Source organism: Leguminivora glycinivorella, chromosome 2 (genome assembly GCF_023078275.1).
Source record: "Leguminivora glycinivorella isolate SPB_JAAS2020 chromosome 2, LegGlyc_1.1, whole genome shotgun sequence".
Classification (NCBI taxonomy): Eukaryota; Metazoa; Arthropoda; class Insecta; order Lepidoptera; family Tortricidae; genus Leguminivora; species Leguminivora glycinivorella.
In genome coordinates this window covers 30,878,150-30,902,985 of record NC_062972.1, presented here as the reverse complement: position 1 = coordinate 30,902,985, position 24,836 = coordinate 30,878,150, and the positions used below count along the sequence as shown (strand labels likewise).

Genomic DNA, 24,836 nt, shown 5'->3' with positions numbered 1-24,836 from the left:
CTAAGCTTAGATTATAGCACGTAAAGGAAACTTCATTCGTTTGTTTAGTTGGTCAGTAAAATTGAACTTAGTAATTTTCTAAGGGGTTATTTAGTGAAAGTTATAAGCCAGATCATTGTTTGTGACAGACTGTTGTTCGGCTAAGCGCTTTATACCTCGCGGTGTTAAACATAAGGCGTTTAGGGGTCTTTTTGTTCCAAGTGGAGGGCTTGGGCGCTTTTATTTACTTACAAAAGCGTATTTTCTCACCGGTCTCAAAGAGTCCAACTGTTAGATGGAAGTGAGGACTTTCACGATTGATGAAAGACATTAGGAGTAATCCTTGCTCACAGAAGTCGGCAGTATTTGAGGCTGGGGTCCTATATATATTTATATTTATTTACTCGGTGCTCTAGTCCATGCTGGCGTTGGTCGCTGGGGATTTCGGTTGTGATCGATCCACATCTAAGTAAAGTTGATCGCAGCTGGGTCTCTCATGTGGCTGGTACTGGTGTGTCCTAGAATACTGGATATATACACGGATAGGGCGATCTACTCTCTGCTACCCTAGCCTGCGGGCAAGAGCAGAGGGGGGGATAAGAACACAAGCCTATAGGTTGCCTATCTCAGCTTCGCTGGCTGAACTGTACAGCTTATTGTAGGGATACACTTGTGCATATTTTGAACACAAGATCTATGGTAAGTGACGGTCTGTGTTTCAGATATGTTAGAGTAGGGAAAAACAATAGGATTAGGGTAGAATCACACACTATTTCTATGAAAGTAGAGTTCTATTATGATTGGTCTTAAAATATAATTGGTCAACGTGTATTGTGGAGAAATAATTTAACTATTACTATTTATATGGTTTAAATGGACTTTAAATGTGGTGTTTACTATCTTAAAATATGTGGTAAAACTGGTAATTTATAAAATCTCTTATTACTTAATTTATCTGAGTGAAATTAATAATTGTGGTAGCAATTTCTGATTCTTCATGTAGCATCGAGCCAGTGAGTGTTGCTAACTAGTTTTCAAGGTAAATTCTATCAAGTTGGTTAGGGAAACAAACTATTCTTTGGAATAAAAAGCATAGGTTTGTTATAGGGCCCAGTGGCATGCGAGCGCCGTCCACTGATGACAAGTCAAAAGCTTCAAGGAGTTACTAGACTTACTTACTTCGTTCTCAGTGGTAGCAACTACTCGGAGCCTTGATGATACATTAGAAGGATCGAGAAGTTATGGTCTATTAACAGTATTGGGGAAAGGGGGGGATTAGCTAGGGAAAAGAAACAAAACAAAATAAAAGGGGGTTAGTTCGTAGATAGATAGCCCTTCAGGCTTACTTGCTTAGGATGCCTGATAAAGTGGTTTGATCAGGTTAGGGGATTCAGACGGCAACGCAAGGCAGTCCTGCAACTCGAATCCACTAATAAGGCGTAGCCGATGATTACCAAAATATTTTTTAATATTTATTGCATGTATGTTTCACTCACTAACTTTTATTCTAAAAATTTCTTCATTACGTCATTAATTTTCTCACTCATAACTTTCTAGGCCTAAATCTGATAAAATACTCTTCTATAACACTATATTATTATGCTACAATAACCTTTATTCTTTTCCAAAATATAAATAAATAAAATTTTAAAAATTAGTCAAAAATACAGCTGATACTCATTAAAGGATCTAGGTTATCGCGGTTCACATCGAAGGGTTCTACTTATTCACGCTAGACGATCACAAGGCCAAATTTACGGGGTATATTTAAAGGAGGGTTAGTTATAAGTATGTTTAGTCAAGTAAGTAAGTAAGTAGATAAGTAAGGTGAGCGGAGGTTTAGTTACATTTGGTGACGTGACCAAGGGATTTAAGATGTGCTCTATAGAACACATCTTGGATACCAAGGTTTACAAATAAATATTAGCCTTACCAGGCTACATTTGTTGCTGTGAAGACGAGTGGGTGTGCTGTATTTCTGACTTATTTCATCTCTAAATAAAACTCATATACCTAATATTTTTATTCAATCGCTATTTCATAAAAACAAAAATAATTTTATTGTTAATAAACACGTCTGTAGTATTTTCTTCCATTGTTTATTATTGCCGCATTCCGAGCGAAGTCATGCATCAGTACAGAACCAATGATATTTTCGTTTTCCTTTGGTACCTGAAAAATAAAAAAAATAAAAATTAAAATAGTGTAGTAAACCTAGACAAAATCTATTTCTAGGAAATTAGCTCATAATCGTAGGGGTTGAACTAAACATCGTCCCGAATGGGCGATTTCAGCATCGCTCGGTTTGCATTGCTACGTAGCAATTGTTGGCATTGGCACATCTTGACGTTCCCTTGCGCCTGTGCGTAGTACTATTATTTATTCTGTGTCTTAATGTATGTTTTATGGCTGTTGTATAGGCAGGGCAAGTACTGGAAATACTAGGTACTTATATAGAAAAATACCCATGTACCTAAAATAATAGGAGGCGCGTAACTGTAGTACTTTAAAAGAGTTTGCCACCTAGTGACCGGAATTGGAAACATAAGTATGTACACTATGTACAATAGCAATAGAATTTCATGTTAAAACAAATAGTTTTCTATAGGCCTAGTACATTTTTTAAGCAGGTTCTGCCATCTTCAGGGCTATTTTGAAAGCTATACATCACATTTGCGCTTTACATTGGAGATCGGATAGCTTCGATGCTGTCTTATATAGTCCATGAACACTCTGATATGTATGTTTCTGGCAGGCGTCTGTTATACAGAATTTCATTTATAGGCAGGATAACTACTAGTTAGGGGAGTAAGTAGGTCGCTAACATAGTCTAGATGTAAGATTATTTTCCTAAAATAATCCAGGATACCTAAGCCCTAGATTTAAGACCTAGTAATACAAGAAGATAGGCTTTAGTCTAATGGTTATGGGGGCGCGATTATTCATTGTCGCGCTGAAGTACAATATTATATGGGGCGTCCCGTCATTTGTCTATGAATGCTGAATAGCTACACGCATGTGGTATTATGACAAGTACATCCTTTGATGGATGGTTTGTTTGCATTTCAGTTGTAACTCTATAATCTAAAATTTGGCTGACAGGATTTCATACATCATACAATAATTTGGCATATTGTTTGTACGGTTTGTACCAAATATTGTCACTGTAGTGCTGCCATGAGAAGAACAGGTTTCTGTCTGTTAAGATATAGGTATTAATAATATTAGGACTAATTTAAGTTCATTAGCTTATAAGTTGTCATACATTTTCATACTACATCATTGGTAAACAGGCATACGTCCCTCTTGATGGTGAGAGGTCACCGTAGCCTATATCTGCCAATTATTTCAATAAATTAAAAGCACTGTACGAATTTCAACCTTCTATAGGTATACATTTTTACTGTAGTAATACAAATAAGTATGTATGTATAAACAAGATTTTCAATAGCTTCATATGACATGAGTTCGTTATCTTACATGATAAGCTGTAGGCTAGTCTAAAATAGTAAGTGTAAAGCCATACAATTATTATGTTCGGTAGATTGTGTACACAGCTTTTATACAATATTTCACAAGTCAGGAGTATGCCAACATACTGTACTTCATTACAACCATGTCAAACATATCCTACGAAATATTAGCATTACCAGCATCTGGGAGGTCGTACCTCGCCATACCCTAACTCCACCACTGCTTGATCATTGTCACAATTGCTTAATGAATTTCATGAAAATTGATTGAAATTTGTAATATTCCTGTTAAGTAGGCATAGATAATAAGCACTATTATCATTATAAAACCATATTTTACTGAGGTTCAGAAAAAGTATGTAGTATGTGGTACGCATTAAGTATGTAAACTTACCTAACATGACCGGGTCCAGTCTGATTGTCGGATTACTTTGTTGTTCAGTAACGTTGAAGAAGAGCTGGTAGTGTAGATCAGTGAGCCTTAGTACACTGAAAGGAAATAGTTAGACATTAGAAATTTTCATATATAATATTATAGATAGAGTAAGAAAAGGGTTTAGTTTTAGAGTTAGGTTCCTGCCAAGCAGTTTCAATATTATTTCATTTATCTAGTCACGGGGGCGCGTCGCTTAATTTTGAAACTAAGACACGCCCAAGAGAAATAATTTGCCAGAAAAGACAAAGCATAGAACAAAATTACAAAAAAGAAAAAAAATATATTAAAAAGTTTGAGAACCTCTGCCTTGTACATTTTTCCATGAGTTAGGACATAAATGAGTTAGTTATAAATTTGCTTATCCAACAAAATGAGGATGAGTCAGTTTAAGTTTGATTTTTACCCAGTCATGACTCGCCGTCTTGCTCTATACTTTGCTTAAATTTTCTAAATATAATATTAATGCCATGAACTAACTTTTATATTTAATAACTAGCACGAGCTATTATAATAAAATAAAAGTACCTTTCATTTATATGAAGTCAGTAGATATATGGAAGACGATCCAACCTGAAGCGTGGGCTCTCGGGTAAAACCTGAAATTGTACATATTGAAAGATTACTTAAAATAGGGTGTATGTATGTTTAAGGAATCTTATTTATAAATATGTATCATTAAGATTGTTTATATTTATCTACTGCATTCACAGAAAAAAAAACTACCATACCTATTTTTCTAAGTAATGTAAAATTTCCTGCCGAATCGTTTAACTTACTAAGTAGGGTTAATTAAGTCTAAAAGTAGCTTCTTAGTGGCTATGATTTTGTACTTACTTGGAGATAGCGTTAAGACAGAGAGTAGTCCATAGAGGACACTCTGGAAAAATTTCCCAATCTGCTAGCAGTTTACCGACAGCTGTTGTTCGGTGTTGATTGCCCATTTTATATACTGAAAATTAATACATACATTGTTTAAACCCATTGTAACAAGAACAATATTTATATTAAGTCTAGATTTTCAGTCTACATAATTTTATTTAAGTGTCCAATCCAACGTTAATCTTTATCTTTGAAAAATACAAAGTTAGTACAAGACTCAATGCTCATTTTTAAATGCCATAACATTTATTTGAAGGCCTACAAATATTACTTTCCATAATCAATAGGCTAGTGCCTCAGAAAAATAATTAAGTAATTTCATTGTTTGGAACCGCAAAAATTTTATAAATTCCAAGTACAGTTAGGTAGCCTTGGTCAAGTAAAATATTTGAAGATATATTTTTGATGTTTACTCTTTAAACGAGGTGTATTCAGGAGTTTCGTGTTTCACGACAGATTGAAGAGTAAAAACAAAAGCTTACCTTTGCTGTAAAGTTAAGTATCCAGTTTAATTACGTCCATTGCACATTGCACTAGGCTAGATTTCACTAAGTCTACTGTACACCTAACACTTATTGCAATGAATTAAAATAACGCGTTTTCGCCTGATTTTCTAACGAATTTATAGGTTATAAAAATTAAAACTCACTTAGTGACACAAACATATTTTACATTGATCTGAAAGTTTATTCTTCGGACCACATTTGAAATATTAAATGGAAAACATTTGTTTTAAGTTATTACAGATTCATGTTGTAGGCAGTATAGCGCTAAAATGGTCCATACATAAATAGATCTGTCATTTTTTCGCGGACAAAGTGGTTTAGCGGTAAACATGAGATAGATTAGAGAAAATAATTTAACCATAGATAACATATATCTCCGCCAAAAGGTGTTCTATTGGCGACATTATTCAAACTGTCATTGTTCTTAAGTTGGTATGCTTGATCGTCATACAATTTTGTAGCAGATGAGATTATGATCAAGGTGTCACATGTTGTCCAATGGTTTGCGGTTAGTAAATACTTTATAAAATCAAATACTTTAAATAGTAATTACTTTATAAATGATGAAAGTAGGACCTCTTATAAATAAAATAAAATTTTCTTTGTCTTCGACCCAGGGTAGAGTAGGGTAAAATGGGATAGGTAAACTTTTAAAATTATTATCTAGGTTCTATTTCTATTTTTATTCTTTATTTTGATTACTTTTAAAAGCGTTGGCTTTCTGTAAACAATCGAGTGAAAGCGTAATTGAGGAGGAATGAACGAGTGTATGTGTATAAGTTAGAGGTGATGAATGCTTATAGATGTATGGTTGATAGAAGGAATGGCTGGATATGACGGATGTAAGATATGAAAGTGTGTCACGAATGTTTTATTTTATGGAATGAGTGGATTGATACAGACAGACAGCGCTGGAAAGTAGTCAAAACTAGTTTGGTCGGAATTTGTTTGGTGGGGAACAAACAAGGGGGAATTTTGGGAACACATTAGTCATAAAATTCTTATTGGTTAGGTTAAAATCCAATGGATTCGACCCATTTCAAGGGTAGTTTTTCGTGGCTACTCACTCTACAAGGTAATAAGACCCATACTAAAACCACACACCTCATCTTGAATGGGATGTATTTGACAATCGACATATTTTAGGGCCGATATCGTCTAGTGAGAACGAGGCTCTTTTCAATATTTGTTTCCTTGTTATGTGTTCGAATTTGTGAAGTTTAGTATCATCAAAACATTTCTTCATTTGATCATGATATGGTACCAAGTTGAGGTACATGCTTATGTCATTTAAGGTTTGTTTTATAAAAAAAAAAACACATCCAAACAGATCTTAAGTCAGTATATTTTATTCAAGTATGAGACATGCGCCAAAACATGTGGCTGGAGTGATTAGGTAGAGGAATTGGTTTGAGTTCCGACAATGGAGATTGAAGGCTCTGGACTTATAATGAGAGCTCTAAAGGTTTCTTCGTAATTGCGTGGGAAGTTATTGTGAACTCGTTGAAATTATTACGATAATTATTCCGGTCCAACAGTGTGGATGGAATGAATATTCGCCGCGACCGGGGAACGAGCTAGCAAGAACGGGTTAATAGGACCTATCAGATTCACAACCTGGTATCCCTGGCGGTGCGTGGACTCTGAGGAAGGAGTTATCATGGTTCATTGTCGAGATTCTGATGAGCTAATTTCAAAACTGAGTCGCTAGCAGTTGCATAGTATTGGAATACACACCACACGATTAGAAATGGGGGAATATTTCCGACTGATCTAGAGATATTAAACTTTTATTCAATTTATTGCTTCTTTTGCTAAATAAGATTAGATTTTTTTACAAACCACTTTGTATTCTGTAAAATAAATCTAATCTGGGGGCGAGTTGTAACAGAACAAGCGTCTAAGACGAGGAAAATGACTCGTTATTACATATAAAACTTACGGTGAATCAACTTATCCTTGACCAACTTTTTGGTGCATATTTCCTTTGGGATTTCATTGGATATTTTGACAAATAATATCTTTGAAGCTTTATCACATGTTTAGTCACGTTTTCACTCGTCAAATTCACTATTATTTGATGCAAAACAGGTTGGAAAAAACGTATTTATCAACAAACTACGTTCACATGGACGGAATGCTGACACTGACAGTTGTCAGCTGCGTAGCGTTCCGATATTATGTCTTGATTTCAATCACAGGTCATGAAAGTTGATAATGATTAGTAGTATACTTTCTGGATGTGTTTAATGTAGCATTTAGAAACAAAAATGATATTTTACTGCGTATTTGATCTACAAAACTAACTAAAACCCTTTAACAAAAAAATATCTGCATACCTATACTAACCGCAATACATAACTCTTCGTCGCTAACTAGGTATCAATAAAATTATTCCTATATCACTTTGGAACACGTGCAGTCATGCAGATGTTACTATTGAGAAGCAAAAACGTACGTGCTGAGCTGTCTTGGACATAAATGCCTAAGGCGTACGACTTAGTAAACAAAACAGTTATGACCTTTTTCTTATGCATGTAATTTAGCGGCTATCCATTGTTACTTGTCGCTCTTTTGTAGCCGTTTTGTCGCTCTTTTGTAGCTCTTTTGTCGCTCTTTTGTAGCCGTTTTGTCGCTCTTTTGTAGCCGTTTTGTCGCTCTTTTGTAGCCGTTTTGTCGCTCTTTTGTCGCTCATTTTGAATCTATAAAAGGGTCGGAGCGAGCCGACGCGAGTCATTCTTAAAATATCTACAAGACTAACAGTGTCTCTGGCTTTCGTGTGTTATACTGGTGAGTGAAGTTGTTCTGCTATTATTTCTCTGTTTGTTTTTACTTGGAAATTATTCTAAGTGATTGTAAACTTTGAAATTGTGTCTCTGTTTGATTGTGCGGGGACAATATCGTCGTACAGTTGAATTTAGACCTGTGGTGGAATTGCTTTACCGTCAGTTGTGGGGTTATTTTAGTGTTCTATTTATAGTGTAGTGTTACATTTAAATTAATGTGTATAGTGAAGTTTTCTGTGCTTTGTTTCGTGAGCGCCGTCAAGCAATACAAAGACTGGGTCGATGTATGGCTGGTGCTTGGAGATAAGTCTGTGTTTGGTTTTGTAGGGAGAAATTCTTGCAAAACTAAGCTTAGATTATAGCACGTAAAGGAAACTTCATTCGTTTGTTTAGTTGGTCAGTAAAATTGAACTTAGTAATTTTCTAAGGGGTTATTTAGTGAAAGTTATAAGCCAGATCATTGTTTGTGACAGACTGTTGTTCGGCTAAGCGCTTTATACCTCGCGGTGTTAAACATAAGGCGTTTAGGGGTCTTTTTGTTCCAAGTGGAGGGCTTGGGCGCTTTTATTTACTTACAAAAGCGTATTTTCTCACCGGTCTCAAAGAGTCCAACTGTTAGATGGAAGTGAGGACTTTCACGATTGATGAAAGACATTAGGAGTAATCCTTGCTCACAGAAGTCGGCAGTATTTGAGGCTGGGGTCCTATATATATTTATATTTATTTACTCGGTGCTCTAGTCCATGCTGGCGTTGGTCGCTGGGGATTTCGGTTGTGATCGATCCACATCTAAGTAAAGTTGATCGCAGCTGGGTCTCTCATGTGGCTGGTACTGGTGTGTCCTAGAATACTGGATATATACACGGATAGGGCGATCTACTCTCTGCTACCCTAGCCTGCGGGCAAGAGCAGAGGGGGGGATAAGAACACAAGCCTATAGGTTGCCTATCTCAGCTTCGCTGGCTGAACTGTACAGCTTATTGTAGGGATACACTTGTGCATATTTTGAACACAAGATCTATGGTAAGTGACGGTCTGTGTTTCAGATATGTTAGAGTAGGGAAAAACAATAGGATTAGGGTAGAATCACACACTATTTCTATGAAAGTAGAGTTCTATTATGATTGGTCTTAAAATATAATTGGTCAACGTGTATTGTGGAGAAATAATTTAACTATTACTATTTATATGGTTTAAATGGACTTTAAATGTGGTGTTTACTATCTTAAAATATGTGGTAAAACTGGTAATTTATAAAATCTCTTATTACTTAATTTATCTGAGTGAAATTAATAATTGTGGTAGCAATTTCTGATTCTTCATGTAGCATCGAGCCAGTGAGTGTTGCTAACTAGTTTTCAAGGTAAATTCTATCAAGTTGGTTAGGGAAACAAACTATTCTTTGGAATAAAAAGCATAGGTTTGTTATAGGGCCCAGTGGCATGCGAGCGCCGTCCACTGATGACAAGTCAAAAGCTTCAAGGAGTTACTAGACTTACTTACTTCGTTCTCAGTGGTAGCAACTACTCGGAGCCTTGATGATACATTAGAAGGATCGAGAAGTTATGGTCTATTAACAGTATTGGGGAAAGGGGGGATTAGCTAGGGAAAAGAAACAAAACAAAATAAAAGGGGGTTAGTTCGTAGATAGATAGCCCTTCAGGCTTACTTGCTTAGGATGCCTGATAAAGTGGTTTGATCAGGTTAGGGGATTCAGACGGCAACGCAAGGCAGTCCTGCAACTCGAATCCACTAATAAGGCGTAGCCGATGATTACCAAAATATTTTTTAATATTTATTGCATGTATGTTTCACTCACTAACTTTTATTCTAAAAATTTCTTCATTACGTCATTAATTTTCTCACTCATAACTTTCTAGGCCTAAATCTGATAAAATACTCTTCTATAACACTATATTATTATGCTACAATAACCTTTATTCTTTTCCAAAATATAAATAAATAAAATTTTAAAAATTAGTCAAAAATACAGCTGATACTCATTAAAGGATCTAGGTTATCGCGGTTCACATCGAAGGGTTCTACTTATTCACGCTAGACGATCACAAGGCCAAATTTACGGGGTATATTTAAAGGAGGGTTAGTTATAAGTATGTTTAGTCAAGTAAGTAAGTAAGTAGATAAGTAAGGTGAGCGGAGGTTTAGTTACATATGTTTCCCTGACTTTACAAACGTCGAAATCATGGTTCCCACTACTCTGTTGACTCGCTCCGTGGGATTGCTCTGGGGATGATAGTTTGGCGTAAACCATAGTTGGCTGTTATACCTCATGGCCAAATCCTTAAACTGCTGTGAACAGAATTGTCGCCCATTGTCACATATGATAGCTTTAGGTGCACCAAACAGCAATAACTGATTTTCCAATATCTCGCATATCTTCTCTGCCTTTCCGGTTCTTAATGGAAATAGTAGCACAAATTTGCTGAACCAACATGTAATCACAAGTAGCATAGTGTTACCTGATTTACTCTTTGGAAATGGACCCATCAAGTCTAATGATATAAGCTGCCACGGCCGTGTAACCTCCCTGTGCTCACCCATGAGTCCTAACGGGCCTTGCTGCGACACCTTATGTCTCGCACAAGTATCACATTTACTTACATAATCCTTCACCTCTTCCCACATATTTGGCCAAAAATATGTTTGTCTTATTTTAAGGAACGTCTTACGAATACCCAAGTGACCAGCTGTCATATTGTCATGACACTGTAAAGATCTTACCCCGTAATGGCTGCGGCACGTACAATTTCCAAGCATCCTCTTGGCTCGGAAACGAACTTAACTGTATCCTTTTATACAACAAGCCATTCATAACTTTCCAGTCGTGTGGTGTATTAGTCTGTATCTCTCTTACCTTAGACCTGTACCAATCATCTTTATGGCGTTCTAAAATATCTATAACATTTATTTCAGAAGTAGCACTGTTCATCACACCGCGTGACAATGCATCAGGTACAATGTGGCTTTTGCCAGGCCTATGCACTATATCAAAACTGAATTGCTGTAGTTTCATGGCCCACCTTGCTAATCTGCCGTGTGGGTCCTTCATCTTATGTAATATGCTATGTATCGTAAGTAATGTTTTGTTTAGGCCATACATCTTAGCGTATACGTAATAAGGTTCATATTGAATAGTCGACGCTACGTCATTAAACAGAAGGCTAGTGATCGACAAATTCGCACGGTTATCTAACTGCCCGGCTAGCTCAGTCGGTAGAGCATGAGACTCTTAATCTCAGGGTCGTGGGTTCGGGCCCCACGTTGGGCGCCATTTATTACGAGTGTTTAAGCTGGGTGCAACAATAAAACGTCGGTGACTTGAGTAAAAAATATTATTCTAATTAAAATACACACTAGTACCTAAGACTAATTACTAAGCTAAGCTAAAACTAGATGTTGAGCGCCAAGAGGAGTTTAAACCACCGGTTTGGGAATCCTGCTAATCCAAAGTGCGCCGGCTAGCGTGATAATTATTTGCATATATAGCTACGTTCAGGTTGCAATCTAACCGAACCATGAAGGGCATGTCCATAGGCTAAAACAAAGGGATATAGTTTAACTGTGCACTAGTATTTCTAAGCCATAATTTTATAAACTGAACCCTAGATTCTTATAATTAGCACTTACCCCTTCACCACAATTTCACACACATAGGAAACAAAACATTATATCCGTAATTTAATCATTACTGCATTTTGCCATCCAATTTTACATTTATAATTTCATTTATGACGGGTACATTATTCTCACAACAACCGTACTAATATTTCGGAGGCTTGAGCTGGAATGACTCGCCGAATACCATGTATCAATAATATAAGTAAATCCAATATCCTTAAAAAATGGAAAAAGATTCTGCGCCGCTGAGGATCGAACTTCCAACCGTCGGATCGTGTGTCTGGCGTTACGCCGCTGAGCCACCTGTGCAGTTAGATAACCGTGCGAATTTGTCGATCACTAGCCTTCTGTTTAATGACGTAGCGTCGACTATTCAATATGAACCTTATTACGTATACGCTAAGATGTATGGCCTAAACAAAACATTACTTACGATACATAGCACATTACAGTTAAAAATTACAGTAATTATGTTGCTAATCCCCACCACACCCATATTAAACCCATATCCCACAATCGACTTCTGCGACACCCCCGGCAAGAAAGGTGATGTTGAAATTATGAAATCGGATACGTGGTATGAGTGTGGTACAGTCACCTTCAATAACATTTTGCACAACGTTTTTGCAAAATTAAGACGATGCACTCAAACTAATGCTTTAGTAAAATCGAAGTATTATTGACTGCAGAGGTGCCTCTCTCTAAGTTTATACTTTTTCCTGACTGAACTTATTTAAAGAACGGTTTTGTCGACATATTGAGTCAGTTATTAATGATATTAACCGCAACACGTTAATTTTCAGATCAACAACAAAGATTGGTGCAAGAAGGGCCGTAAAGGAGGTCACTGCAACATGAAGTGTGAAGGTACTAAGAGTTACTAACTAACCTTTTATCCAGTAATTAAAATCGCTAATCTGACCGATTAAACCGTTTGTAAAAGGAAATTTGGGGATTTAGGCGCTACAGGAGCTAAAATGTTCAAATGGAAAGGAGCCCCCTTTCAATTTGGGGATTCTAGTTTAATAGTGTTATTAACTAGATTTATCGAAAAAAAATTGTCCATTATGAACAACTCAGTTAAAAGATATTGCGAAAAAATCTTTAAAATCGAGGTTCCGCTCTCGACTGTTTCCTCCTTCAAAACTTTACCAATTTGAACGAAGTTTGAGAATCTGAATAACAATTAAATAATCTGTGTCGGACCGTTTAGTTTTTTTAGTTAATTGTTACCAATCTTGAGTATCACACCTTTTTTGCGCCATAATGAAAAAGGCCGTTTTTGGAACATTTTAATTGGCTCTAGCGTTTTTTAAAATAAAAATATCAAAAAAATCAAAACGGTCGGACACAGATAAAAATAATAATAATCTGTGTTGAAAAAAATATTGCTTTATCTTCAAAAACCAGGGAGGAAATAGTCGAGACCGTTTGTATGGAGAATTGACCCCTCCTGTGTCGTCTTAAAGCGCTTTCACCTTCGGCATCTGATGGCTTCTGTTGCAAGCATAATCGTTGCTTCTCCAAGCAATTGCGATGAAAGTAGTAAGTTTGTCCATTACCTGAAAAAATGGAAAATTAAAATAGTTAATATAAGACTATAAGTTTGTCCATTACCTGAAAAAATGGAAAATTAAAATAGTTAATATAAGACTATAAGTTTGTCCATTACCTGAAAAAATGGAAAATTAAAATAGTTAATATAAGACTATAAGTACATTTTGAAAGACACACGGTGAAATAAAAAGGACCGTGCAGGCGTTCAAACTTGTCATAGTGACTTGAGATCATAATGAACAACTTTTATTATGGAACCAATACTGAAATCGCAAAAAAATGGACTGTTTCATACATTTCGACTGTCATTTTTTTTTTTCGAGATTTCAGCCTATAATAAAACTTGTTCATTATGACCTCCAAATTCACTATGAAAACTTTGGGTCCTTTTTATTTCACCCTGTATATTACGCATTTTGAGTAGGTTTTATCGATAATCAAAGTATGTAATTCATAATTTATACAAGATAGTTTTTTTTGTACCTACAAAGAAAGATTTCTCTGAAAAGGACTCTAGAAGTAATCGTTGGTCTCTAAGAAGTTGAAAGGATCTTGAGTCACAATTTGATTACAATTACCTACATATCACAAACAAACATGTCAGTCAGTCCACTTCTAAAGCTACTAGAAGAACTTTTGAACCAACACTATTATTTGCAAGAAATGTTAGTATACAATTTTTTTTGCAGATCTCCTGAACGAAGACCTAGCGGACGACGTGCGATGCGCCAAGCGGATCTACGACCGCGTCGGCTTCAAGGCGTGGCCCACCTCCTACGCCTACTGCAAGGAAAAGAGCCTGCCCGACCTGTCGCGCTGCTAACTTTTCATATTCCAGCTACTTCTCACATTCGTTGAGCTGTCAGTTCCATGGAAAGGGAGGTAGCAACGTTAAGCTGTACGGGATTTCGAGAGGAGTGTGCCAAACCACCTCTTTCGCCTGTTGTAAGGAAAAGAGGCTGTCCGCGCTGCTAATTTTTCGTGTTCTAGTTACTTCTCTTATCCGTTTAACTGTCAGTTCCATGGAGCGTGAAGACAAACGTTCGTTCTACTCTGATTGGGAAGCAAAGTTCGAGACGGGTGGACCAAACGTGAAATATTTAAGAAGGAAAATTTAATCATAAACTAGAACATTCCTTTGCTAATCCGCGAATTGATAACGTGCAAGTCAATCAGTGCTAACCTATTATACTTACTTCTAAACTCTTACTGTTAATTCGCGGATTAGCGAAGGAATGTTCTAGTTTATGACAAACATGGATTTTCGCAAAGTAACAACTGATTTCATCGATTAAGGAAAATTTAAATAAATTAACACAAATTACGATAATAACTTGCATAAATTAAAAAACAAACTTCAAAATATAAATCGTTCCACTCGTCTCGTGTTATCGTAGACTACAATACATCGTGTCTTATGGCGTTCGCCAAGCATCTAAAGTCCTACGCATTTGTTTGTAGAGTTAGGTATAGTTTAACCCTTTAATCGCCGTAAATAGTTCTATTTTAAAAACAAAAGTACTATATCTAGTTATTTCACTGAAGGGCAATTCCACGTAACTGTAATGTAAGTGACCACTTCATTGCATGTTTTTTTATTTATGATGCAAATTGAAGTCTTAATTTATCTCTAGATAAGCCTACTTTTAATCCTTAGATATATTGATATTTAAATTAGCACCATGAATAAAAAAACATGCAAATAATTGGTCACTTACATTACTCTGTTACATGGAATTACCCTGAAGTCTGATAAATAACACAAAGCTACGTGTAACTTCATTACCAGCGGCGGCTTGAGCACGTATGTGAAAAATTCTAAGTAGTTAAAAGGTTAAACATGCGCATGTCTTTTAAGACAATGTAAAACGCTCCCGTAATAAAGATGATAAATCAAATCTTAGGGTACTGGCACGTACAAATCGGTACAGACAAGTGTTCGTTTAGGGCCCGATTTACCAGGCTACAGTTCAAGCTAACAAAGATCGGTCTATGATAAAATTAATAGACCTAGATACAGGCAAAAAGAGAAACTGGATTTCGGTACTAGATTTGCCTGACAATGTTGTTAACGCCAAAAGCTAGATCAGGTCCTGACTATTGATTACTTTAGCTATAATTAAATTACCTACAATATATTAATTAGGTATAACTTCGGTAAAGATACCACTTCTCAGTACCGATATAAGTATATTTACACGTGCACCCCAGCTATAAATATCATTGGTTTTTCATAATACTCACTCAATATAGGAAAAATTCGACAAATTCAAACGTATTTTTTACAAAATTATTTTGCAGGTGCCGGAAGTACGCAGTAAGAATTCTTAACTTTTATAATATTTGATATATTTTTTACGTTAAGTACCTACATCTGAAATTTGTGAGCAATTTTTTCGCTGAATAATATTTAAGTAAGTAAATATTAAGCTCAAATTTTACATTTCACTGCCAATTTTATTAGATTATAGTGTAATAAGTTAAGTCAAAATGTATATTAGGATTAAGATTACTTTGGAGACTAATTCAGTACCTATAATTACTATAGAATAAAATATAGTATAAATGTCATATTCGTATTCATAATCATAATAAAAACTCATTAATAAATGTAACAATTAATGTTTTAATCATTAAAAATGTTCACTTTACTGGAATTTTTAATCAACCCAATTACGTTGAAATCATACGTCGATTCATACATACAATCACGCCTGTATCCCATAAGGGGGATACGTCGATGTTAATATTAAATAAGGAGGTAAAAAGATACTTACTTATATGAATATTCTTTCTGCATATATTAATTTATGTAATTATGTATTTATGTATAGTAACAAAGGAGGCCAATTTAAACGTGCATTCGGTCATTCTACTTAACGGTTTTGATACTCTTTTAACCGACTTCAAAAAAAGGAGGAGGTTCTCAATTCGTCGGGATCGTAAAATGCGTATTGTATAACTGCCTTTTTTCCTAAATTTTGTTTTAGTCAACAAATTCCTCTGAAATAAATAGGTAGTAGGTTTAGGTAAATATTTGGTATTACAATACTGTATACATTTATTTCTTATTTGGTAATAATTAAGTACATTATAATGTTACATACGAATTTAATATTCTGTCTTACTTTTTAGACACTAGTTCATGAAGATCTTAGAGTATAATTAAGGTCAACTTGAAAGGAAAGGACCAGCATGCGTAGCCCAATGCACAAACGCTCACGAAACGCTCATGAAAGGAAACGCTCGTAGATATCTATCTCTATCGCTCTTGCGTATAATGGTGCGACAGAGCCAGACTACCTTTCGCGGCGTTTCGTTTTCGTTTCGAGTCGTAGGAATGCCATTCGGCTACGGGGCCTGAAAGGGTTACATTTGCCCCACCAGATGCATAATTTGTTTCACTTCGGCCGGTCTTCGGCACCCTGACCCTCACCTTACCCATAATGATATCATTTTATTATTCTATTTAATTTTGCTCGAGTACGTAATAGATACTTATTCTTACATACATGCGAGCTTACGACTTTCGATCCGGAGGTCGCGGGTTCGAACCCCGGCTCATACCAATGCGTTTTACCAGAAATGTCATTTGATATTTGCCAGTTGCTTTTCGATGAAGGAAAGCGTGAGGAAACCGGACTAATTCCAATAAGGTCTTAGTTACCCTTCGGGTTGGACGGTCAGATGGCAATCGCTTTCATAAAACTAGTGCCTACGCCAAATCTTGGGATTAGTTGTCAAAGCAGACTCCAGGCTCCCATGAGCCGTGGCAAATGCCGGGATAACGCAAGGAGGATGTTGATGATGCGAGTATGAAACACGGGTAAAATATAAACGAAAGTTTCCATCCTATTCGCAAAATAAACCAAAATAATATATTTGTAGGGCAGATTTATTCGGAGTTAGTAATTAGTTTATGTTTAAACATTTTATCATGGGGGTTTTACAAATAGTGTACCTTTCTAATATAGCCTGTCAACCAAATTTTGGCAGTAGCAATGTACATCAAACTAAAGTATGGTATCCCTATGCAACGAACAAAAACCAGCAATGTACGTCGAACAGCCACAGATATTTTTTTTTCAAGGGGCTCCCTCCTTCCTTACGAATTAGATAATGTATTAAAAAGAGACGGATATGTGCTAGTCATTTCTCTTTTTGGTAGGTTGGAGATTTCCACAGATAAGATACAAATGACACGCGAATTTCCACCGATTTTCAAAACTATTAGTGTTGCTAGCCCGCGATTTTTCAAATTTGCCGCCTTTTTCTAGTGACAAGATTTGGTTGACGGTCTAAAAAAAATGCAAGTTAGAATTAGTCTTTGGTTGCAAAAGGCTGCATTGAAAGAATTTCATTACATTTTCAATCACGAGATGTACTCCTGGCAGTATTGAAAGCTACGAGCGAGCAAAAGGCAAAGTACGGCCAGGTTTAGATAGAAGCTGTAGAAATATATTCCCAGTTTTTATTAGGGTTCCGTTCCTCAAAAAGGAAAAACGGAGCCCTTATAGGATCACTCGTGCGCCTGTCTGTCCGTCTGTCACAGCCAATGTTCTCCAAAACTACTGAACCGATTAACTTAAAATTTGGCACACATAATTATGTTAACCTGTGACCTGTAATTTAAATTAAGAAAATTTAATTATAGGGGCCACTTTTGCACGGTAAAAGTGAAAATTAAAAATTTTGAACTGTATTGTGTTACATATCAAATGAAAGAGCTTTTTATAAGTATTTCAAAAATATTTTTTTACATTTAGTCAAGTAATTTTCAAGTTCCTGGTGCTACCAACAGCGCCAGTATCGCGTTTGAGTGGCGACCTCAAGGAGGGAAGCGAGCCGCAAACGCCCCGTACACACCTGGAGGCGGAGTTTTGAGAACAAGCTGAGGGAATGTGGACTGAGCTGGAACGAGGCCAAGGCGGTGGCTCAAGATAGAAAGGCGTGGAAGGATCTTGTGGAGGCCCTATGGGGTGCCTTAGGACATTCAACAACAAATTTAAAGTAATTTAAGAAAATATTCAAAAAATGACCATTCATTTCGCACTTGGCCGGTTTTTTAGACTTACAAGTTTATGAAGAAAATATGTTCTACAGTGTAATACAGTTATGATCAAAGGTGGATGAAACGGAAACAAGTGAATGATGAGATGACGGGCGATAGAGAGGTACGGAAGAGGAAAACATGCTGCGCCGACCCCAAATGACTGGGATAAGTGCGTTTTCACATTATCCGATCCGATATCGGATGTAGGAGGGGTTTCAAAGGGAATAACCTAACCACAAAATTAAAATTTTGAAAAAACCCCCCACCGCTTTTCATGAAACATGGCTAACAACACTCCCGACTAACTCAGCTTTTAGACAAAAAAAAATCAAAATCGGTTCATCCGTTCGAGAGCTACGACGCCACAGACAGACAGACAAACAGACAGACAGACAGACACGTCAAACTTATAACACCCCGTCGTTTTTGCGTCGGGGGTTAAAAATAAAAGATGGCGGCTCGGATCGGATAATGTGAAAACGAAATAACCAGGCGAGTGATGAATTTAATGTAGTTAGTAATCACGTTCCTTTTTTATTGTACTAACAAGGACCCAAACAAGTGGCATACTAGAAGAGAAGCATAATGCTCAGCCAGTGGGTGATAAAGGGCTGATAAATGATTGATGATCATTATTAATGTGCCTGTGTGGCCTGTGTGGTGACGGGTTAAGAATTTCACCACCCCCTTTCTTCCCGTGGGTGTCGTAGAAGGCGACTGTGGGATATGGGTTAAATTGTGGCGTAGGCGAGAGGCTGGCAACCTGTCACTGCAATGTCACAGTTTCGTTTTCTTTCAAGTACTTTCAACCGTTATTTGCCAAGAGTGGCACTGAAGCTTTAGTAGTTTCATGTGCTCTGCCTACCCCTTTATGGGATACAGGCGTGATTGTATGTATGTATTATTAATGTACAAAAAAAAAAGTAAAAAATAGAAAAATTTTGTAAATTTATGTTTCGCTATGCCTATTGAATTTTATAATAGATTTTATTTGACCCTGCCTGCCAAGCCGCGGTCCCGAGTTCGAATCCCGGTAAGGGCATTTATTTGTATGATGAGCACAGATGTTTGTTCCTGGGTGCGTAGCTGAATGGCACAAACGCTATCTATCTCTATTGCCCTTGCGTATTGGCGCGACAGAGCCAAACTACCTTCCGCGGCGTTTCGTTTTCGTTTCGCGTCGGAGAAATGCAATTCGGCTACGGGGCCAGAGTCATGGATGTTTTCTATGTATACAGAGTGGGACCTGTAACAAAGGCGAAGAATTGAACTCTAGGCTATTCTCCTTATACTGATCAACATTTGTTCGGCGACTTTTAAAAATAACTTGTATTTTGATTTTTATCACCCTCGAAAGTTTTTTCCAAGAGGTAATGTATTGCGAATTCTGTTAAGTCTAAAGTGTGACAGACAACGTCAATGAGAACAATAATGGCGTACATTGAAGCTAATATTTATTTTGTATGAAAAATTAAAAATTTAAAGACTTCATAATTTTTAAAAGTCACTGAACAAATGTTGATCAGTATAAGGAGAATAGCCTACAGTTCAATTCTTCGCCTTTGTTACAGGCCCCACTCTGTATAAGTATTTGTATATTATATATATTGTTGTGAGTACCCACAACATCAACACAAGCCTTCTTGACTTACCGTGGGACTCGGTCAATCTGTGTAAGAATGTCCTATAATATTTATTTATTTATTTTATTTGAAAACTGTTTACTAAGCTATTTAATATATCATTCATATACCAAAATTTATGTATAGCAGTAGGACTAGGTAACAACCCTAAAGTCGTAAGTGGATGGATAAACAGATAGACAGGCGAATATATTGAAATTACATTATTCCTAATTGACTACGGAGCCAAAAAAGTATAATAAATACTTACATACTTATTTTAAAACAAATTAATCCTTAATATGTACTAACTTTCATCCTATCTAAATTGCATACATAGATAAGAGAACTTTAGTCAACTAACTAAACCTTATTATAATTAGTTTAGTGTCATTTTAGTTTGGCCGAGCTTAATCTCACATCTACGTAATTTAGAAAAGCATACCTTTCAAAAAATCGTACCTTTTAAAACCTTTTCACTGAAAAGCGTATTTTACGCCTTTGAAATACTGTTTGGAATGAAACAAGGCGTGAAGGCGCGATATGTTTTGATCAAAGTTAGAGTAGATTCATGAAGCTGGACTCTGAAAATGATTCACACTAATTTAATGAGATTATAGGGATAATGAAGTAACTTTCCGCACACCCCGTTTAATATAGAAGTCGATTATAGTGGATGTTTCAGGAACACGAGCATGAGTAATTAATAGTTATTTGTTTTACAAGGGGGCAAAGTTGTTGTTTAACCGCACATGCCAAAATTGATACCCGAGCATCGCGAGTGTAGCGAGTGGTTCAAGAAGTGGAATTTTGAGCGCTGCGAGGGTTTCAAGGCACGAAGGTTAAACAAGCTTTGTCACCGAGTGAAACAAATGTGTATTGAGGTGTTATCATAACATTAAAATAAAGAAACATGTCAAAATGTGTATTGAGGTGTTATCATAACATTAAAATAAAGAAAAATGTATTATAAAAAATAAAAACACGCCTAAATATTTAGGGAAAATATGATTTTGGCCACTTCCAGGCTGCGAAACAGCACCATCTAGTTTTAAGCCTAAAACATTTCAGTGTTACGCTTTCTCGTGTGGGTTTTGTCAGTCCCGTATTGTATCGTTGTTGCTTTTACTATGATTTTACTCAAATTACTATCCCTTTGTGTAACATTATAGCAGACTGACGCTGACGTTTGCTTTCATAATAGTATCAGGCGCTGTTCATAAATTATGAAATATAAAACCAAAATGTGTATAAAAGCGATATGGTTTCTGTTTTATTTTGATGGACCATCTCAGATAAAATACACGTTATTATAATAATTACAAGCCAAAAAAAAACTATATTTTTAATAAACCGAGCGCGAGCGGTAGCAAAGGTCTCGCCTATGGAAAATGCTTTCGTATATTCTTCATTGCGTAGTAAACACACAATCCCACTAACAATTCTGATTAAATTAGTCCAAAAAAGTATATTCCAAAAATTTTGGAGCCGTCCACAAACAACGCGCAGTAAAATTGAAATGCAAAATAAATTCAACAACTTTATGCAAAACTAGCAAACCAATTACAAAACCAACAAACCAGCGTATTTAAATATTTTCTAAATTGAATACTGAACGAAAGATGAGATTCTAACCGCGAGTAGAAGTGCATATTCGAGGCGAAATTATTTTTCGCTACCGTCTGGTTTTGTGTTCTGACGGACGAAGCGAGTTTTAGCGGCCCAGTGTAGGAAGACCTCGAGATATCTAAGAATTATTTAAACACAAAACAAGTCAAGAACAGATCAAGCTGTGTAGCCAGGGGATAAGAAACATGACTTGGTTAAATGAATGCTTCTTCTTTTCTTATGCGCGCTGCCAAGGAGTGGAATTCCTTGCCGGCGGCTATATTTCCGAGCTCATATAACCCGGCAACCTTCAAATCAAGAGTGAACAGGCATCTTCTGGGCGATCTCACTCCATCGTAGGCCACGTCTCTGCCTTTGGCTAGTCTGTGGCCAAGAGTAAGTCCATTTATAATTAAAAAAATAGTATTATTTGTCACGTAGGGTCAACTTCTAGGCCTAAAATTCATGTCATGGATCAGACATCATGGAAAAAAGGTCATCCCTCTCTGCTATTTTATAAGAAAACCACTAAAATCATATGTATAGTGCTGTAGCTATACAGAGCAAAAAGAGAAAATTTCATTTCAGATGCCCAGGTACCTTTTGGATCACATAGTTTATTTACAGAAAATTGCAATAAAAAGCCACCAGCGTCTTCCGAGCATCCACGTCATGTCTATTAAAAAAACGCCCCAAGGATAAATACTCCCACGTCAGATACACCAGAGTACACTGGTGTTCGCAAGTTAGCCTATGCCTCCACCTCTACTCTTATACCGATACTAACAGCACTGGAAACTCCGTCGTAACAAATTTGGAAGCTCCGGATATTACTTAGTACGCGGTTAGTTTACAATTTTATTTCACATACTCCATACTCTGTGGGGAGCGGAAACTTATCAGAGTATGAAAATTGCTCGCTGTTGCGGTTTACAAATAAATTCATATGAAGTTGAAGTGGGGAAGTTTAAGATCGTAAACATCGTCAGTGTCACAGTCTCACCACAGTAAAGTTAATGTATGTCATAGTGAATTTATGAATAAATTCTAAATTGTAATTATAATTACGAGATTTTTTTCCACTGAATTTGAATGACAGAAAAACTAATAAAACGAATTTTATAGTAAGTAGTTCCGGCAGACTATTGAGACTATCTTTCACCCTCACAAGGTCGAGGACCGCATAGTTGCAGACGAACAGTTGCACTAAAGCTGAGTTTAGACGTGCAAGTTTTGAGACAGAAGTATATGCAAGAAAGAGATGCAGGTATTTGCCACTCACTCTTACCTATCGTTGCGTCTCAAAACTTGCAGCAATAACTTGCTGGTCTAAACTCACCTTAGATTTATGAAGTGAAACTTCTAATGCGACTTCTAACTGACAGCGCGTAACACTCAGTCAGTGTTACTTTGCGTGAAATGCCGACTCACTCAGCGCGTAACATTCTGTCAGTGTCGTTGCGCTGAACGCTACTCACTCATTCCATTCATTCACTCGGTGAGTGACAAAACAGAAATGAATTGTCATGTGTGTATTATATGTATTTAGATCGAGTGTTAAATGAGTTTATGTTTGTTTTTTCAATAATTTGACCAAATAGCAATGTAAAATATTTAAAACAGTAAAAAGATGGACGTAACTAAACGCGAAAATCCACGCACTGTTTTTTTTTATATTATTAGCTACCGTTGTTCCATGAATACATAAAAAAACAGGTCTGCCGATTTTTGCAAGAAGGGACGTTATATTTTATATGTATGGCTGGTCGTATGTAACGTAGAAATGTCGTATAAATTGCCAATAGCCGATTTTTGACACAGGGACAGCCGCCCTTAAATTGTATGCATCCATGTTCCATGAATTTAAACCTGCCTGAAACCTTTCTACCGTCAAATAATCAACCAAATGGGGGTTGAGATATCAGAGAAATACCTCAAATAGAAACAATAAAAACTTAGCTAAACTACATAGAAACAGAGCATTATTCAATCAAGACATCGATCGCAAAAACGAAAAGAACGGAACCGTATCCGTCCACCTGTCGCAGAATAGCCACTCCATCACTAACTCACCCCCATCCTTCAATTGTAAACCTAAACGAAGAACGAATACAGTTTAAAACCCAATGGGATTGGGTAGTTTCAAAAACTGCCGGTAATATGCAAGGAAAACGTAACGCCATCGCAATTGTCAATTTGAACAAAATTGAATCCTTGAAATAAGTTTGAGCTGGCGAGCTGGACAATAAAAACAAATGTTTTACTAAAAACGGGTAAGAGCGAGTTGGGTTGGTTTCTAAATAGTTTCTATAAGCTACTTGCCTCCTAGTCAAATCAGCTTCTTTTTAAGAACTGTCAAAACGAATTTGAATGACTTGCTAATATGGAATTTATATGAAATAGAATTGAGTGACGTCACGGTCAACTCAGTTACTTTATATATTTTTACCTGACTTATTAAATAGAAATTGGATTTAAAAATAACTTATGTCCATGTTTTTCGTATAATTATCTGATGCTTTATTTCGTGAATGGTATAATAGTAAATTTCGTTATAAGTGCGAGAAGTATGTCATTATTTGACATTCTCGCACGTGTGACGAACGACGTTTTATTTTAACTACAGTCAAGTTCCCTATTCGTATAACCAAAGAGGATCGAGTATTATAGAGAGTTACTGTCAAAGTAAAATGTGTAATCACAGTGCATAGAACTGCCATCTCCCGACACAGGCTTAAAACTTTTGAACCTCAGTTTTGACAATTTGGCCCATATTCTTAGCTTGATATGTGTTAAAATGTCAAATATTAATATTAGCGCCATCTACTTAGCCCAGCGTTCCCCAAAGGTGTAACGCCATTTAGGCCACCGTACCTTTTTCTCTAGGGCTTTGAGGTACTTTTTTTTTTTTAATTTATCCGTCTATACGGAGTTACATGTCTTTTAAGTAAATATAAATACTCGTGTTTGGAATATTCTTACGCCCCAAGTGAAACACATTGTTATACATCAATGTTATTCACAACGGAAAAAATATGTAAATACTAGCTTTTGCCCGCGGTTATAAATACTAGCAGTGTGCGAGTGTAATAAAAATAAATAAACATTTTTTTTTAATTTGTCCTCAGCTGTCACCGTACAGAACCCTAAAACAGTATCTGTCAGTTATAATTTCCATCGCATCAGACTATCCGCGTCCGTGTTTGGAAGAGTAAAAACTAATAAAGCTGTCCTGCTGGATCCTGAGCGAATAAAACCTTTATTCGATGGACCACACACCTTGAATACTAAATGGGTT

General features: G+C 36.4%; 2 protein-coding genes and 1 non-coding gene across 3 annotated transcripts in view; 2 read left to right on the top strand and 1 right to left on the bottom strand.

Annotated features, from left to right (window-relative positions):
- The window catches only part of LOC125234672 (lysozyme-like), a 98,126-nt gene extending 83,753 nt beyond the window's left edge, over positions 1-14,373 (top strand). The window contains exons 4-5 of the mRNA XM_048141016.1: positions 12,502-12,565; positions 13,945-14,373. Coding sequence (XP_047996973.1) covers positions 12,502-12,565; positions 13,945-14,078 — 198 coding nt within the window. The 3' untranslated portion in view covers positions 14,079-14,373. The remainder of the gene's footprint in view (positions 1-12,501; positions 12,566-13,944) is intronic.
- Positions 1-24,836, bottom strand: part of LOC125234653 (leucine-rich repeat-containing protein 15) — a 222,547-nt gene that overhangs the window by 155,480 nt on the left and 42,231 nt on the right. The gene's annotated exons all lie outside the window — the stretch shown is intronic.
- Positions 11,276-11,348, top strand: Trnak-cuu. Its single transcript has one exon. It is a non-coding gene; the product is annotated as a tRNA-Lys (tRNA).